The following is a 17,911-nucleotide window of genomic DNA, read 5'->3' on the forward strand; positions in this document are numbered from 1 at the left end:
ATCCGGGGCCCTGAGCACAGGGTCAGACATGAGCGTTGCCTTAAGTTGGGTAAAGGCCTTTTGACACTTATCAGTCCACTTAACTGCATTTGGCTGGGTCTTTTTGGTCAGGTCGGTCAGTGGGGCAGCGATTTGGCTGTAGTGGGGTACAAATCGCCTGTAGTATCCGGCCAAGCCTAAGAAGGATTGGACCTGCTTCTTGGACCGTGGGACAGGCCACTTTTGGATAGCATCCACCTTGGCCTGTAGGGGGTTTATGGTTCCTCGACCCACCTGGTGACCCAGGTAAGTCACTCTGTTTTGGCCTATTTGACACTTTTTGGCCTTAACAGTTAGTCCTGCCTGCCTGATGCGCTTAAAGACCTTTTCCAGGTGTAGTAGGAGTTCGGGCCAGGAGTCTGAAAAAATGGCCACATCATCGAGGTAGGCAACTGCAAATTCTCCCAGTCCAGCTAGTAGACCATCTACCAGCCTCTGGAAGGTGGCGGGTGCATTTTGAAGGCCGAAAGGAAGGACATTGAATTCATACACCCCCGCATGGGTGACGAATGCTGACCTCTCCTTGGCAGGTTCGTCTAGCGGTACTTGCCAGTACCCCTTGGTTAAGTCTATTGTAGAGATGAACTGGGCACGTACCAACTTTTCCAATAGCTCATCGGTACGTGGCATTGGATAGTTGTGCGGACGAGTTACAGCATTTAGCTTACGGTAGTCCACGCAAAAGCGTATTTCCCCATCTGGTTTGGGTACCAGAACCACTGGAGATGCCCATGCACTGGTAGATGAGCGGATTATACCCATCTGTAGCATGTTCTGGATCTCCCGTTCTATAGCAGCTTGGGCATGAGGAGACACTCGGTAGGGTGGGGTTCTGATTGGGTGAGCATTACCTGTATCAATGGAGTGGTATGCCCGTTCAATCCGTCCTGGGGTGGCTGAGAACAATGGGGCGAAGCTAGTGCACAGCTCCTTGATTTGTTGCCGCTGCAGACGTTCCAGGGTGGTTGAGAGGTTCACCTCTTCCACGCCACCATTTTTTTTCCCGTCGTAGTAGACACCGTCAGGCCACCCAGCATCATCTCCCTGGACTGTAAACTGACAAACCTGTAAGTCTCTGGAATAGAAAGGCTTGAGAGAATTAACATGGTACACTTTAGGCTTTAGTGAGGAATTGGGAAATGCTATGAGGTAGTTTACAGCTCCCAGGCGCTCTTGGACCGTGAATGGCCCTTCCCATGATGCTTCCATCTTATGGGCCTGTTGCGCCTTCAAGACCATAACCTGGTCTCCTACTTTGAAGGAACTGTTTCTCTCTGCTAAAAAGCCCTTAGCAGAGAAAAGAAAAATAAAATATTTCCACTGGCTTCTGGATTCTGTCTATTCCACCACTGCACACCATATCATAACCTTAGTCCCACATTTGGACCTTAGCGTCCAAAATATGGGGGTTAGCATGAAAACCTCCAAGCTTAGCTACCAGCTTGGACCTGGTACCTGCTGCCACCACCCAAAAAATTAGAGTGTTTTGGGGCACTCTGGGCCCCCTGAAAAACCTTCCCTGGGACCCCAAGACCCAAATCCCTTGAGTCTCACAACAAAGGGAAATAATCCTTTTTCCCTTCCCCCCTCCAGGTGCTCCTGAAGAGATACACAGACACAAGCTCTGTGAAACTACACAGAGGGACTCCCCCTCTCTGTTTCCAATCCTGGAAACAAATAGTACTTTCCTATTCCCCCAGAGGGAATGCAAAATCAGGCTAGCAATCCAACACACAGATCTCCCCTTGATTTCTTCCTCCCACCAATTCCCTGGTGAGTACAGACTCAATTTCCCTGAAGTAAAGAAAAACTCCAACAGGTCTTAAAAGAAAGCTTTATATAAAAAGAAAGAAAAATACATACAAATGTTCTCTCTGTATTAAGATGATACAACACAGGGTCAATTGCTTAAAAGAATATTGAATAAACAGCCTTATTCAAAAAGAATACAAATCAAAGCACTCCAGCACTTATATTCATGCAAATACCAAAGAAAAGAAACCACAGAACTTACTATCTGATCTCTTTGTCCTTACACTTAGAAACAGAAAATTAGAAAGTAGAACTACTTCTCCAAAGCTCAGAGAAAGCAGGCAGACAGACAAAAGACTCAGACACACAATTCCCTCCACCCAGAGTTGAAAAAATCCGGTTTCCTGATTGGTCCTCTGGTCAGGTGCTTCAGGTGAAAGAGACATTAACCCTTAGCTATCTGTTTATGACAGCCCCACAAGGTGGTTCGTCCGTAAATAGATAAACATCTCTTTTCCCCATCTTTCTTACAGTCCAGTACATTCCTTTGCAATATACTCTTTGAAGCACACACTTGACAAAGTTCCACTCCCCTATTGTGTGTTCTTCTGGGTGCAGATACCATATGGTCCATGTTGGTACTCTGTTAATTTGCTTTTCCTGTTGCCTCACTACACAAAGATAGTTCCTATTGTCTTTGGCAAACCCCGCTTAATTTACAGTAGGAGACATGGAGATAACTACCTCCTGTCCTGTCTGAAGGAAAACCAAACAGAGAGAAAAACAGGTTACTGATCTTAAAGCAGCAGTAAGTATCCCTAATTATTCTTATTATGTTGATACACACATTTCACATTGATATGAATGACCAATATATTAGAAGTAAGGCTATGATTTAGTCATGGGTAGTTTTAGTAAAAGTCACAGAAGGGTCACGGGCAATAACCTAAAAACCATGGCCAGTGACTCGTCCGTGACTTTCACTAAAAATACCCGTAACTGAATCTTAGGAGGTGAGGGTGGGTGTGTGTGCTCCAGAGGATGCTGCTGCGGCTCCTGGGGGTAGGTGGCAGCCTGAGGCCCTGCTGCTGCTCCTGGGTAGGGGGCATCCCAGGGTCCCGTCACCACCACCACCACCACCACTGTTGCTGCTCCAGGTGGAGGGAGGCCTGGGCCCCTGCTGCCATCACCCAGGGATGGGAGGTGGTCCGTGGCCCACTGCACAGGATGGAAGCAGTGGAAAGAAGAACTGTATCTGTAAATACAGCTGAGCTAGAGTATAAAGATGAGAAAATGAAGATAAAGCTATTTTACCATCTTACCAAGGAAGAAAAGTACAAGTAATGAGTGAGACACTGGCGCTAGGAATAATGCCCAAAACTCTGCCACAGTTGATAAAGGTGTCTGAGTCCTGTGACCCCTAGACACATTGATACTGTAATCAGAGAGACTGCTCTGGGGCTCAGGCACCCACTGAATAAAAAAAAGGGGGGTGCTCCATACCCGTAAGCCAGTCCGAGATGGCGCCTGGCTCTTGTGTTTAGGGCGGCACTGGGCTGGAGCACTGGAAGCTCCCTAGAAGGTGGGGGGCACCGGCACCCAGACCGTGCTTCCAAATCCCCCAGAACCCCAGCCCTTGCTCAGCCTCCCCCCCTAAAGCCCCACCCATGTTCCCACTCCACCTCTTCTCGCCCATGCTCCACCTCTTCTGCCGAGGTGCCCCCCGCTCCTCTCCGCCTCCTCCAGTGCATTGCCAGTGACACTTTTCTCAGTAACTGGAACATGAGAGAAGTCTATAGATATTCTTCCCCATCCGCCCCAAACACACACTCACACCTCTTCAAAAGACCCCACCAGGAAAAGGGAAAGTCAGCGCCTGTAGCCAATACACTACATTTCCCAGAGATCCGCGGGGCGGCGTGACGCATGCGCGCTGCTCTCGCCCTGTGCTTGGCCGCTGCCGTGGTCCCGTCCCCCCACTTGGCGTTTGCGCTTGGCCCCAGGAGCGTGTTGGGGCAGCATGTCGGCTGCGCTGAGGTTCGACGGGCGCGTGGTGCTGGTGACTGGAGCCGGGGGAGGTAAGTGGCTCGCGCGGGCCTTGTGGGCTTGCACTGCACGACGTTGCATTTGTCCGCTGGGCTCCGGGAGGGGCGGCCCTGGCCAGGGGTCGCCTGTGCTGCTCCCGTAGGTGCTGGCTGATGCGGGCCGCGGGTTTGGAGGAAGAGTTGGGTGCAGGAATTGGGGGTTAAGAGGGGATCTTGCGGCTCTGGCTGCAGCTGAAAGGGCCCCTCTCAAATCCTTTCTGCTGTTTGGGAAAGAAAACTCTGCCTGCCAATAACAAGGATACAAAGGAGTGGGGGCGTGTGCGCGGTGGTGGCGGCCAGCAATTTATTCTGTGTAGTCAAGTACTGTGGGTGTGGGATGTGCCTCAGCTGTGCAGAACAGGGGCAAAGGTTTTCCTAAGCTCCGCGAGGAGGAACTTTGATTTCGCGGTGTCAAGGTTGAAGCCACTCCCCTTCCCTTGAAGGAAAGAGATCAATCACTCTCATGTTTACAACAGGCGCCCTGCGTGGTTTTGCTTCAACTTGCAAGATAATTGCATTTTGAAAAACTACTTTTCAAAACACAACTATATGCAATTAAAGCATGTGGGCTGCTTGAATATAGTCAGAGCGTTCAGGTGCTGACAGACACAAAGCAAGCTATAGAGCTGAAGAGATTTTGTTTTCTGTTTCATAATTTATTATAATCTTAGGTGATACCCAATGAAGCCTTGATCCTGCAATGAGCTCGGTACAGGTGTAGGAACCGTTTCTCCTCTCACCTGCACCATGTAGACCTCTGCTGAAGTGTGGATTTGGGCTGTTAAAGAGTTGCTTTACTGTAATAACCATGCAAAGGGAAACACATAGTCTATTCCAGTGCTTTAGCTTTGTAGGTACAATAGATTAATTTAAGATGCTTTGCTGATACTTGCAAGAATAGTTGGCAAAAAGTTTTCAAACAAATGTTTTTTAAAGTTGACATTATGAAGCAGAGTAAGAGCTTTAAAGCTACTTGGAATGCCTTTCAGCTCTCTCCCAAATTTTCCTTTGCTGTTAGTTAGTTTTCTGTGATGTTCTTTAAATCTTTCTTCTTCAGTGAAATCTTGTAAAAAGTGACCATCTGAGCCAATAGGAAATAATACAAGACAAAAAAGCAGAAAGTTGCTTGGTATCAGTGGATATTTAGCAAGTACAACTTGTAGTAAAAGTCATAGGATTCTTGAAAGTGGTTGTTTCACAGTAAGTATGGTTTCACTACAGCTTTTGACATTAAAATCAGTTCTTAATACATTTATCTAACTACAGATCTATCAAAATGCTTTGTTTAATTCTCAATAGGAGCTTACCTTGTTTTGATTATAGTACTATTACTTTTACACAGTGACTTAGAAGTTGATCGTTTTATAAAAATCAGAACTAGTGAGGGAGTCTTAACGCATCTTGCAGACAGAAGAGTATTCCTTCGCATTCCTGTAGGTCAGAGATCGACAACCTTTCAGAAGTGGTGCTCCGAGCCTTCATTTATTCACTCTAATTTAAGGTTTCGCGTGCCAGTAATAATTTTAATGTTTTTAGAAAGTCTCTTTCTATAAGTCTATAATATATAACTAAATTATTGTTGTATGTCAAGTAAATAAGGTTTTAAAAACGTTTAAGAAGCTTCATTTAACATTAAATTAAAATGCAAAGCCCTCCCGGACCAGTGGCCAGGATCCAGGCAGTGTGAGTGCTACTGAAAATCAGCTCTTGTGCCGCCTTTGGCACATGTGCCATAGGTTGCCTACCCCTGCTGTAGGTGTTCCTGATGAGGTGCCTCAGCAGCTCTCAAGGAAGTGAAAGCAGGGTCATTTAAATGGGAAATTTGATTTTTCCAGTCATTGAAACCAGTGTAACAAGTTTTTAAAATCATCCCTTGAACGATTTGGAATTATAAAAAAGGCTACATTCTATAAACAAAATGCAGGTGTAAGAAAAATATTACATTCTTCTCAATTATCCTGTTTTCTTAAACCAATTTTATTTTGCCTCCTCATTTATTGTCCTTCAGTTATTTCTGTCATGCAAAGACATCTTTAACATTATCAGGAGTCCAATTCTGGCTCAGCTGTAAAATAAATCCAAGATTTCTGCTTAGTCAATTAAGTGGTAGATGTAATCTCTAGAGAATGAGATTATAGAAAAGTTCTTTGGAAGGAGACAGACTGGGAGAAAATCCTATATTATTACATTAGGTATTTATGTGGACACCACATAGACTGCTCTGTGTGTCATAAGCACCCTCTCTGGTGTCACCCAGTGGACCATTCTCACTGGCCTGTGCTTTTGGATAGTTCAAACTCATGAAGAAAGGGGAACCCTAACTTTGCACAGCTCAAGGGGGTACATTACAACTTGCCAGTAGCCAAATATTGGAGCTGTATTATTTTCTAATAGGTAGGCATGGCACCAAAGAGATTACCAAATGAAAGTATTACATAATGCGACCTATAATCTCAATTTCAATTTCTAAATCCTTGGTTTGTTTACTAGATTTAGCATGATCGATGTTTCCAAACAGCCTTTGTGAGCCAGTTTTAAGTGATCTCATGGGGAACAAAGGCACTTTGTGTGCACTTTTAAAAATCCTCCTCCCCCTTACACTTTATTCAGTCATATGTTTAATTTGTTCATAACAAAATTACTTATGTGGAAAAAAATCACAACGTCTGCCCTTGATCCACTTTTGTTAACATTTTTACTGGTATGATTGGATAATATCGTTGTCCATAAAAACAACTGTTGTATTCAACAGGCCTTAATTCTAAATAAAGACAAAGGTGAAAGACTAATGGAAGATATGAAACATTAAATGTTGCATTATGCTGTATAGTAAGTAAGCTGCTTTGTGCTCCTTGCTCATGCAAATAAATGACTTGCTTCTTGTTTAGGTCCAAGTAATTGGCACTGATTTTTATCAATATGGGTAAAAGGCACTATAATAGTTAGTTATGATTGGAGTTGAACTTGTGTTTGCATGATATGACAATGTTTCCTTTTGAGTAGACAAAACAAAATTAAACTAGGGGCTGTCTTATTAACTTAGAATGTAGTTCATTAACTTGAAACATCTTCTCCCACTGCAAAACCAGAATACATTCCTGTATTTTGTAGCCTGCCCCGTCCAGTGTCACAAATGCCTCCTTCACAAGCACAAAACTCTCTCCTGGAGCTTTAGCAACAAGCAGCTTCCATAATGACTCTTCTGGGTGCTGTACCGCGAAGTGAGCATGGGGAATACTTAGGCCATGGCTACACTGGCGCTTTACAGCACTGCAACTTTCGCACTCAGGAGTGTGAAAAAAACACCCCCCTGAGCGCTGCAAGATACAGCGCTGTAAAGCCTCAGTGTAAACAGTGCCGCTCCCAGCGCTGCAAGCTACACCCGTAGAGGATGTGGAGTACGTGCAGCGCTGGGAGAGCTCTATCCCAGCGCTGGCGCTGCGACCACACTCGCACTTTAAAGCGCTGCCGCGGCAGTGCTTGGAAGTTTCAAGTGTAGCCATACCCTTAGTTTTTTCCAGTTGTGGATTTGGCCTTCAGTTTCTGAGCTAATTTGCTTTCTTTTGTTTCAGTTTTCACAGCATGCGACTGCTTTTGTGGCAACTTTACAATGGAATTATTTTTTACTTAAATATGCAAGCTTTTATTTTTTTTCTGATTTCAGCTCAAGTGGCCATTTCTCCACATGACTTTAACTAGTTTAAAGTGTATAGGTAGAAAATACACTGACTCTCTGAAACTTTTTTTGTTTTTGTTTTTTAAAACTAGGATTGGGTAGAGCATATGCTCTGGCTTTTGCTGAAAGAGGCGCTTCAGTGGTTGGTAAGTTGTTTGTTTCTTACTTTGATCTCTTGCCAGTAACCTTTGTCTGTCTCTCTCTCTTTTTTTTTTTTTTTAAAATATATTGGTATTCAAACTTCATGACTTCTTTGCAAATGACCTTTGTTCTTTAATAAGTTATCCTCCTAACTCCTGAGATTCAAACTTTATTTCTGAGCTTCTGGTTTTGAAACAAGTAACAACTTTGTCTGAGGGCTTCTCTTCACTGAAAGGCTATCTAGAGATATAACTTAACCCTAACTTGACTTCCATCCACTCACAAAAACCCTTGACTTAAGTGTGGTGGTGATATTTTACTTGAGTGGCTGGCTCAGAAGGGGGGGCTGGGCTAAAGCTCTCCTAAGCACAACTCCTCAGCTGTTAATCCAAGTGGGCAGTGTGGATGCCAGAGTGGGTTTGATTTAAATCACTAGTCAGGAAGACTATTTAATCATGGATTTCTACATAAAAATGCATTCTTATTCATTGCCATAACCTTAATACATATTCTTCACAACTCAGAGATAGATGTAGGTTTCATTTTTAGAAGGTACACGCTATACATTTTTTAAGTGATTTATTTTGAAAACTTTTCAGATTACTTTTACAGCTATATCAGAAAAAGAATGATTATTTGGTTATTTCATTTACCAAAGGTAATTGAAGCAGATATTTATGAAGTCATTGGGAGGTGAACCCTCTCCAATTCAACAGGTTAATCATTAATATTTGGAGGATTTTCTTGCCAGGCTATAATAGGAGGAGAACATCACCAGACAGACATTTAAATTGTTTTATTTAACTAAAACAACTATGTTGTGTATTCTGGATTTTTTTTCTTCAACAGCAAACATAATATTTAAACAAAACAAGCATATGAACTTGAAAACATTGAAGTTTTTTAAAATCAGGTTTGTTTTTGTTAAAATTGTTTTTTAACGAAAAGAGTTAAATGAAATATTTAAAAAAACAAAATTGAAATCGACTGCGTCTGTGAGGTCAACTGGAGAAACTTAAAATATTGGCTTCTGCAGCTAACTCAGTTGTCTTCATCTTCATTTTCATGTTTGTTCGTAATCTGAAAAAGAAAAATAAGCTTTCCTGCTTTTTCAAGTCCAAAACGATTTCCCAGTTTGGAATGTTGTATGTAAGGTAAACAAGGTTTTAAAAATGTTTAAGAAGCTTCATTTAAAATTAAATTAAAATGCAGATCTTATCAGTTTACTGCAGTGGTCCTTTATCTGGGGTGCATGTACCCCCTGGAGGTGCAAGATGCCGTTTCTGGGGATGCGAGACATGCAAGATTTCTTTAGAAGCTGGGTCCAGGCGAGGAGCAGAGAGCTCTGGGCTGGCTGCCGGTACCCTGGGCTGGCAGCGATCTGAGCAGGGTCGGAGGCCCGGACCCCGGCTGGCAGGGGGCCGAACAGCTGGAACCCCAGATCAGCAGCGAGGTGAATGGGGCTGTCTGCCAGGAGCAGAGCCCTGGGCTGGCTGCTGGTACCCCATGCTGGCAGCAGGCTGAGCGGGGCCGATCGCCGGGACCTCGGCTGGCAAGGGGCTGGTGGCCGGAACCCCAGACCATACTTGGGCTGAGCGGGGTAGCAGACAGAACCCCAGACCGGTAGCAGCTGACCCGCTGCCGGTCTGGGGTTCCGCCGGCTCCTGCCAGTCGGGATCGCAGCTGCCAATCCCACTCAGCCCGCTGCCGGCCAGGGGTTCCATTCACCCAGACTGGCATTGGGCTGAGCGGGGCTAGCGGACAGAACCCTAGACTGGTGGCAGGCTGAGTGGCTCAGCCTGCTGCTGATCTGGGGTTCCATCCGCCGGCTCCTGCCAGCCAGGGTCCTGGCCACTGGCCCCGCTCAGCCTGCTGCCAGCCATGGGTTCCGTTCACCCAGGCCGGCAGCGGGCTGAATGGAGCAGGGGGCTGAGACCCCAGCTGGCATGGGGCTGGCGGCTGGAACCCCCGACGATTAGTGGTCTGAGCGGGGTGGTGGACAGAACACCAGAGTGGCAGTGGCTCACCCTCTGCCGGTCTCGGGTTCCGCCAGCTCCTGCCATCCAGGGTCCTGGCCAGTGGCCCCGCTCAGCCTGCTGCTGGCCGAGGGTTCTGTTTATCCAGGCTAGCAGCGGGCTGAGCAGGGCGGGTGGCCGGGACCCCATCTGGCAGAAGCGTGCCAATAAAAATCAGTTTGTGTGCCACAGGTTGCCGACCCCTGCTCTAGACCTTTTGCACACTGCCCAATTTCTCTTTCATACACTTTATCCAGCAATTTGCCTGCAACATCTGCTCTGTTGAGTGGACTGTATCCTGGTCTTAATGACTGAACCATGTTAATGAAGTGTAGGCTCTCAATCATATAGAAAGGAGAGTTTGTTGCATAAACAAAGCGGGCAATTTTTTAATCAGTTACTTCTTTTTGTAATATGCTGGTTCTTATCACAAACTTACCTATGGTTGTTTCTGGATGATGGAGATTTTTTTTCTTTTTGCTACAAGTGATATACTGAGGCTATGTGATATACAGGATGTGACTGAAACACTATCATTGGTAGATAACTCTGAAACTATAGAAAATGATGGTGATCTTGAAGGCGGATAGTCTTCAGAATCCTGTATGTTGAGAATGGATTCCCCTAAACAAAATAAGTCAATGCAGTTATTTAATTATCACCATACTGCTCATTTAGTATTACTCATTGCATTCACTGACACTCAGTACTACTTTAAAGGTGAAATTGTAAAAGGAAGATCCGCATATTTCAGCTATTTATTTTTTATCACAACTGCATATAAAATGATAGTACTGTAGAGTAACAACTATATTGCTTGCTCAAACATGAGGATTCAAGAATAGTCCAGAAGGAAGACAGGCAATCCTTAAGAAAGAAGTATGAAATAAGAAAGTTTACCAATCTGAAGATCTTGCATGTTGAGACATGTTCCTTTCATCATCCTCAGTGCTGCTTCTTCCTGAGAAGAAACACTTCTCATGATGTTGTTTCATTTGGGCAACCAGGCCTTGCATTTCTTTGTTGCACTGTTTGCATTTTGCACGCATGCCTGTCTTACCCACAAGTAAGTAGAAGAATTTATTTAAAATATTCCCAAACTGGGTCTCTTTTACGGGCTGCTGCCATTATAGGTTTTCCCTTCTAGTGAGAGAATGGTATGGTAGATCTCAAATCAATGAAGGCTACATGCAGAAAGACCTCAAGACTTCTGGAATATGCTGCTCAGACAGTTTCACTTTTGTTTCTACTGCCTGTCCCTCCCTTCTCACATTTATCTCCAGACTTCTTCTCCTTGTCCAGATCTATTCAGCCCCCAACAATCTTCTATTCATTGAGCTTTTTGAAACTTTGCACTTTTAGAGAGAGGTAAGGGATTGACTCTGTGTACACAAATTTGCAGAGAGACTGTTGACGTCTGTTGTTTTTTCACCTCTATATATTATTTAAAAACATTTTTGCTGTTAACAAGCATGTTATCTCTGGAGACACAAATCCACAGTTTGAGAACTGCAAAACTAAGCCCCTCTGATGGTATCTTCTAGACTAAGGACTGAGTCCCCTTGGGTAGATAGCAAGATTAACCTAAATAATCTATATAAAAGTTCCTGCAACCCCATAAGGTTGGGTTCCTAATCCATGAACTATTGGAACTCATTTACAAAACTTTTCTTAAACATTACATGAATATATTGTCTCACACTATAGAATTAGAATTTATAATCCCTATTCCATGATGCGATATCTTTGCGCTATAATGTATAATGTACCACAAGTATTCCTCTTCTTTTTGCGGATACAGACTACAATGGCTGCTACTCTGAAACCTGAATTTAAACTATCTTTAGGTTTTTTCCTCAAAAAGGATTTTATAAAAATAAAAAACTCCTGTTTTAAATAAAAAAAATCTTTTTTTTTTTTTTTTTTAGTCATTGATTTTTATCCACTCTGGGATACAGACTAGCATCAGTTGAGTGTTGCTAGTTCGCCAATGCCTTATCACAGTTCACTCACACCCAGAAAATACAGACAGGTTCTCCTATAATACACTGAGAAATAGTTCATTCTGTGACTCATCTAACTACAGTGCTTAGAACCATGGCACTTGCCCCGAGAACTCTTATTGCCATGCATGAGTGAGGGGGGGCATCAGTGTGAATACAACAACTTGAGTGTTGTTTCCCAATGTGGCTGCTCTCCACTGAGTTAGGCGGACTTGAGAGGAGGAACTCTAAACATAGCCCGCTGGCGCTGCCTCTGTGAGAAGCTGAACCTGGCCAATGACCATATTCTAATGCTTACAGCTGCGTGCTGTACACGCCTTAATATTTGTGGAGGGAATGGTGAATGCTTCTTTCGGGGCTGGACCACAGCAGCTCAGCACCTGGAGGCTGAATTTGAACAGCTAGAGACCAGGGCTATTAGAGGGGTGCAGCACAGGGCCATGAGAATCAGGGATGCCTTGAGGTGGCAATGTGGAGGTAAAAGCCACTAATATTTGTTGCTATGCTTGGGATTGCAGTGCTTGTAATGCTACGAGGAGATTGGTGCACATGATGCAATAAGGGGGTTTAACATAATTGTATGTTGCTTTGCAGTGCTCTTTTTGCTTTCACTTAATAGAATAAAAGAATTGTGTTGGTCTGAAAGCAATCTTTATTAAAAGACAACAACTGGAGGAGAGAGTCAAATGAAAAAATACATCAGCAGGGAAGGGGGTGGAGGAAGGGAAGGTCCCAGGAGGAGGAGGGGTCCTGGGATGGCTAAAGATTTGTGTATGTCCAAGGCTCATATCCAGCCTTCTCCTTTGGAATACAGGGCAGTGGGTACTGTACTTCAGCAGGACTAAACTGCAGAGGGATGAGTGTTGAGTGCAATGGGAGTGAGAGTCCACAGTGCTGGACTGTGAGGAGGGAGGCATGGAATGTTGGGGGTAGAGACTGGAGCCAGGAGGTTGATAAAACTGTGTTGGTGTCTGGGGGGAGGTGGGTGAGGAAAAAGTTTTGCGACAGCGGGGCTGCAGGGGAGGGTGGGTGCAGAGCTGCTCTGTTTGAAGAGCTAATATTGCCTGGAACGTGTCCACTTGGCACTCCATAATGTTTAAGAGCCACTCTGTGGCTTCATTCTGTCGTGCTGCATTCTCCTTTCAGTCCCTCTTCTCTCTGTCCCATTACTCCTTCAATTCCTGTTTCTCGGTGGCGGAGTGCATCATAACCTCTCGCAGAAAGTCCTCCTTAGTTCTTCGTGGCTGCTTTCTAATTCTGCACAGCCGTTCTGCTGCTGCTAACAAAGAGGGAGGCTGGGTTCCCAAGTTCATCTCTGTGAAGTTTAAATGCAACATTTTACAGAAACAGAATTGTTTGCAACGGACAACACTGATTCAGTGCTTTAAAGCACAGCCAGAACTCACACACCTGTCACTAACTAGCTGACCCCAGGCTAGCACACATGAGCCACAAGATCCCCAAAATGGTGAGCAGCCACAGGAGCAGGGTAAATCACTCTTCCTAGACCATGCTCTGCACTGGGCACGTGGCTCAGCACTGTAGGGTGGGGGGCGGCTAATACCATTCCTGTCCCCACGCTTTCCACAGGCTGTGATCATTATGGAAGATATCTCACTGCTGAGGGTGAGCAGGGAATTAAGGGAGGGTCTTCTCCAAGCCTTTGGCTTCCCCCCTGGCCCCTATGCGGCTCACCTGTGTGCAGCAGTGCCCCCCCCCCCATCTCCTGGGACAGTGCAGTGGTACAGGAAAGTTACCGTTAATGGGGCAAGAAACAAAGCAGCTCTGCCTCCTCTCATGTTTGCACTTTGCCAGTCTCTGACAGCTGGGACTGGCTAGGCTCCTCCAGGGTAGAAAAGAGCTCCTGGCAGCATGCATCTCTGGCCTCCAAGTCATCCTCTGCCTTTGGGTCCCTCTCCCCTTCCACATTCTTATCCAAGAGTTCCTCCTCCTGGCTTTGTCCACTCTCAAGTGGCACGAGAGCCAACGAAATATCCACAGTGGCCTTCGCAGTTGAGGTGGGGTTGCCACCAAGTATCTCTTCCAGCTCTTTGTAGAACCGGCAGCTCATGGGCGCAGCACCAGAGCAACGGTTTACCTCCCGCACCTTGTGGTAGGTGTTACGCAGCTCCTTCACTTTGATCGTGCACTGCAGTGTGTCCTGTTCATGACCCCTTTCTATCATGCATCGTGCAATCCATCCGTAGGCATAATAATGGCTACGTGTGGAGCATAGATGGGACTGGACAGCCTCCTCTCCCCAAATGCTGATGAGGCCCAGCAGCTCTGCATTGCTCGAAGCGTGGGATTGCATGGAGCAGGCCTGGCCACCTGGAAAGGTGCTCTGAGACGACTGCATGCATCACTGAGCAAACAGGAAGGGGACTTTCAAGTTTCCAAAGGAATTTACTGGGTGGGGATGATGGTTGGTCACCTGAGGGCAGGGCAGTAGAGCTCAAACTGATGACTAGAGAGGTGAGAACAGTCATTGTGGGAACCCTCCTGGAAGCCAATTGCAGCTCTGTAATTGCCATGGTGTCTACACTGGCACTGCAGCACTAGCTCTGGCGCAGAAAGCTGTATGCCTCTCATCGGGGTGTTTAATTTTTTTTTTTTTTAAAGTGCTACAACTGTGCAGTTTCTGTGCACTAAGTAGCTTGGCAGTGTCTTGAGAGTTACAGCGCAGAAAGCTACTTTACTGCACAGAAACTTGCCAGTATAGACAGAGCCTAAGTATTATCTAGGGATAATAAGGGAAGGCAAACACACAAGTTACACAGTAAATAAATGCAAATATGCATCAGTCTTTCCAGTTCCATATTAGATAAAATCCCTGTTCTAATACAATTTGCCTATTTCCTTTGAACAGTTTCTCACTGTACCACCTAGCTATAGGGAGCATCCACCATTTTATAGACTGCTTCCCACCTAGTGTCTTGTCCCTCTTCTTTTTTAAAAAGGGTTTGCAGGGTGTGTGGTTTTTTTTTTTAGTCACTATAGATATTCAAAATAGGAAAATTCCCAGGTGACTCAGTGTCTTTCCATTAACTCTAACGGCCAATCATTTGTCTTTTTCTGGGTTGTACAGTGGATTGTTACTCGAGTCCGCTTGTGTATAAACAGCAAGCTTGGGAGGTACCTCTTTCTATCCAATTGCTCACCTCTCTGATGTGTGGTGGAGTTTAAAAGCACAGTTCTCTATGTATGCAAATAGGTAACTTCATAACTACAGCTTGTATACATATCTCGTGATTATTAAATTTAGAACATAAGCTTTCAAAAAACAAGCTTTTCTAAAAGATCTTAATGGATCTATATTTATGGGTACAATAACACTGTATGCAATCTGTTGATATAGCTGCTTTTTTAAGGGGGTTTAAACCTTCTGTTCTCCCTTTGGGGTGTCTGGACCCTGATTGTTACAGTCACCCTGTGGCTATAGTTCCTGCAGAAAACTCCTGTAACTCATCCTTGGACCTAAAATATAGACCCTAGCTTATACAGATATGTGAATCAAGTTGTACAGTGGTCTCAAGGCTGTCAAGGCTGAATCCTCACTCTGTCACTTTGAGTGTAGTAAGTGGGGGCCCGCAAGGATTTTAAAAATTAATACTTGCCACTCCAGACTTGTATTACGCTCCCAGGGTTACAGCTTCTCTCTGACCTTGGCTTGGTAAATGCTGCCACTACCCAAATGCAAAAAAAACCCTTGGAACCCAGGAAGGAGCACTTGAGAATTCCTCCCTGTGGGGTACCCTCAAGCCCTTTCACCCCCCAGCTGGAAGGAAACAAAGGAAATTAACTGTGGCTACCAGTTAATCAAACAACATGCACAAACCTGTTAGGACACCAATAATCCAGTCCTGTTCTTAAAAAAAGTAAATTTTATGAAAAACAAAAAGGAAAAAAATAAATTTGGAACTTAGGCTTTTGCTAGATTTTAAAAGAGCAATTCCAAAAATTAAGCACACAGAATAGCTTTCTTGGAGGGTTAGCTTAAAGATTACCCTGGGGTTAGCACAGAGGAGATCCACAAGCCTTAAAAAATAAACAGAAATAAACCTGATCACGTCTAGGTAAATGTTCTGATCTACTTACAACTTTGGGTTGTTAAAAGTAGTTCTAGGTATGATCTGATAATTTTTATATCTGGTTTAAACTTTACACAGCATTCCTGCTGCCCTGTTTTTTCAGCTCAGAGAGCAACAGACAAAGGGAAAGTTTCTTTCCCATTTTAAAAAGTTGTAGCCTTCCCATTGGCTTTCCTGGTCAGCTGCCCACTCCTTTTCTTTTACCTGTGGCTTGTTAACCCTTTACAGGTAAAACAAGCAGAGAACAGCCACCAAGAGGGATTTTACAGCTAATTGGCTGTCTGGGTATCCATCAAAGGGAGCTACTGCCCCCTTCATTTATCACAAAGGCACTCCATGTGTCTGTAATAGCTGTCACATGTGACCACAGCTTTTCAAAGAGCACCAGCAAATACTGTTGGGCCACTGGGTTTTCACATTTTGGGAACTTTTGCATTAAAAGCTTTCCATTCAAATACTGTCCAGCTCTGCATAGTTAATCCTGAATAAGGAGAAACTGTCAACTTACATATGCTGTTACAGGCAAATTAGATCAAATGACCCAAGAAAGTTTAATGAAACTGAGAGTAGAAAGACAGAATTGGTAATTTAACCACATAAAGAACTGATAGTGCTTGCACATACTGTTGTGACTTTGTCCAATCAACACCTATTTGACCACATATGACAAGACTTCCTCTTGCAACGTTATGTCAAAAGTGGCCTCTAATATACCACTTGATCACTCATGATATGATGATACAAGGGTTATAGGTTTTTACCATGGAGTGGTATTTAATCCTCTATGCGGTTTCTCTGATCCAACATCTAACTATTTGTTGAGCCTCTGTTCATTAAGTCTTAAATTTTCTGCAGAATATTGCTGGATTTGTGTTTGTACAGTTTGAGTGGATTAAGGTGGATACTTTTAATCTGTGTGCTGCTCAGATTCCCAACCCTAGCCATCCATAACATAATCTAGTAGCAGTAGCTGTGAAGTTGATTTTTATATGGCAGTCTCATTTCTGGATAACATTGCAAGTTGAATTCATGAAAGGGGAAATCTGCAGCAGTGAATAACCTGTTGTTCTAGCCTGAAATAGCATGCGATTAAGCTACTTTGCTAAATAGATTTTTTTAGTTAACTGGTTCAGCACAGCACTCAGCAACATGACTTCTTTGTACTAATCATTGAGTTACTGTATGTGAAAGTTAATTTCATGCTACCCTTTAATTCAGGGATGTTTTATAGAACAAGTCTTTTGGGATACCATTTTAATGTATTTCATCAATCCAGATGAATTATTTCACAGAGCAGCAGAGCCAAATGTCTTTCATTTAACTTCTTAGGGATAATGCTATATTCCAGAAAACCAAATCCCCTTTTCACTGAATCTTCACAGAATTCCTCTCTCATGTGGCAGTCACTTCTATTATGAAACAATATCAATTTTCCTCTTGATTTAAATGGCAAATATAGGGCTATGTTAAACACGTATTTTTGAACTCTGATATTCTCTCCTTTATCTCTTTCAGTATTTGACTATTTGAATCAATTGAATATTTAATGCAATGAGAAAATAAAAATGGTAAAGACAAATGTATTTTTTTATATACTGTAAGGTTATCTTGTCTCCTTTAGCCAATACTCAGACTTTACAGTAGCATTCATGCAGCTGTGAACAGAGAAATGTTGTCAAGAGAGGAGGTTCTTTACAGTATCCCTGAAAAAGACGCTAAAACTAGCATTGTGGGATTCCATGTTCATTGTGCTTTCATATCTTCTATATTTAATGTGATAGAATTCAAAAGTAAAAAGTTCTTTTTTCTAACTGCCAGCCCTTGGGTCTGAGAGTAAAGCTGGCTTCTTTCCATCTTGCACTTCACACTGTAAGGTTCTGTAGGTTAAATTAGATACACTTGTTACTCTTCCATTTATGCTGGTAATGGTGAGACCTGGTCCACACTACAGCGTTAAATCGATTTAAACAGCATTAAATCGATTTAACGTTGTACCCGTCCACACTACAAGGCACTTAAAATCGATTTTAAGGGGTCTTAAAATCGATTTCTGTACTCCAGCTGAACGAAAGGAGTAACCCTAAAATCGATATTACTAAATCGATTTAGG

General features: G+C 43.8%; 1 protein-coding gene across 2 annotated transcripts in view; it reads left to right on the plus strand.

Annotated features, from left to right (window-relative positions):
* Positions 1-3,751: 3,751 nt before the first annotated feature.
* HSD17B4 (hydroxysteroid 17-beta dehydrogenase 4) overlaps positions 3,752-17,911 on the plus strand; it is a 116,679-nt gene continuing 102,519 nt past the window's right edge. The window contains exons 1-2 of one of the 2 annotated variants that reach the window (XM_050945751.1): positions 3,752-3,869; positions 7,644-7,697. In XM_050945751.1, coding sequence (XP_050801708.1) covers positions 3,812-3,869; positions 7,644-7,697 — 112 coding nt within the window. In that variant the 5' untranslated portion in view covers positions 3,752-3,811. Of the gene's footprint in view, positions 3,870-7,643; positions 7,698-10,682; positions 10,774-17,911 lie in introns of those variants that run through there. The other variant, XM_050945752.1, reaches the window with a different exon arrangement.

This window comes from Gopherus flavomarginatus, chromosome 3 (genome assembly GCF_025201925.1).
Source record: "Gopherus flavomarginatus isolate rGopFla2 chromosome 3, rGopFla2.mat.asm, whole genome shotgun sequence".
Taxonomy (NCBI): domain Eukaryota; kingdom Metazoa; phylum Chordata; order Testudines; family Testudinidae; genus Gopherus; species Gopherus flavomarginatus.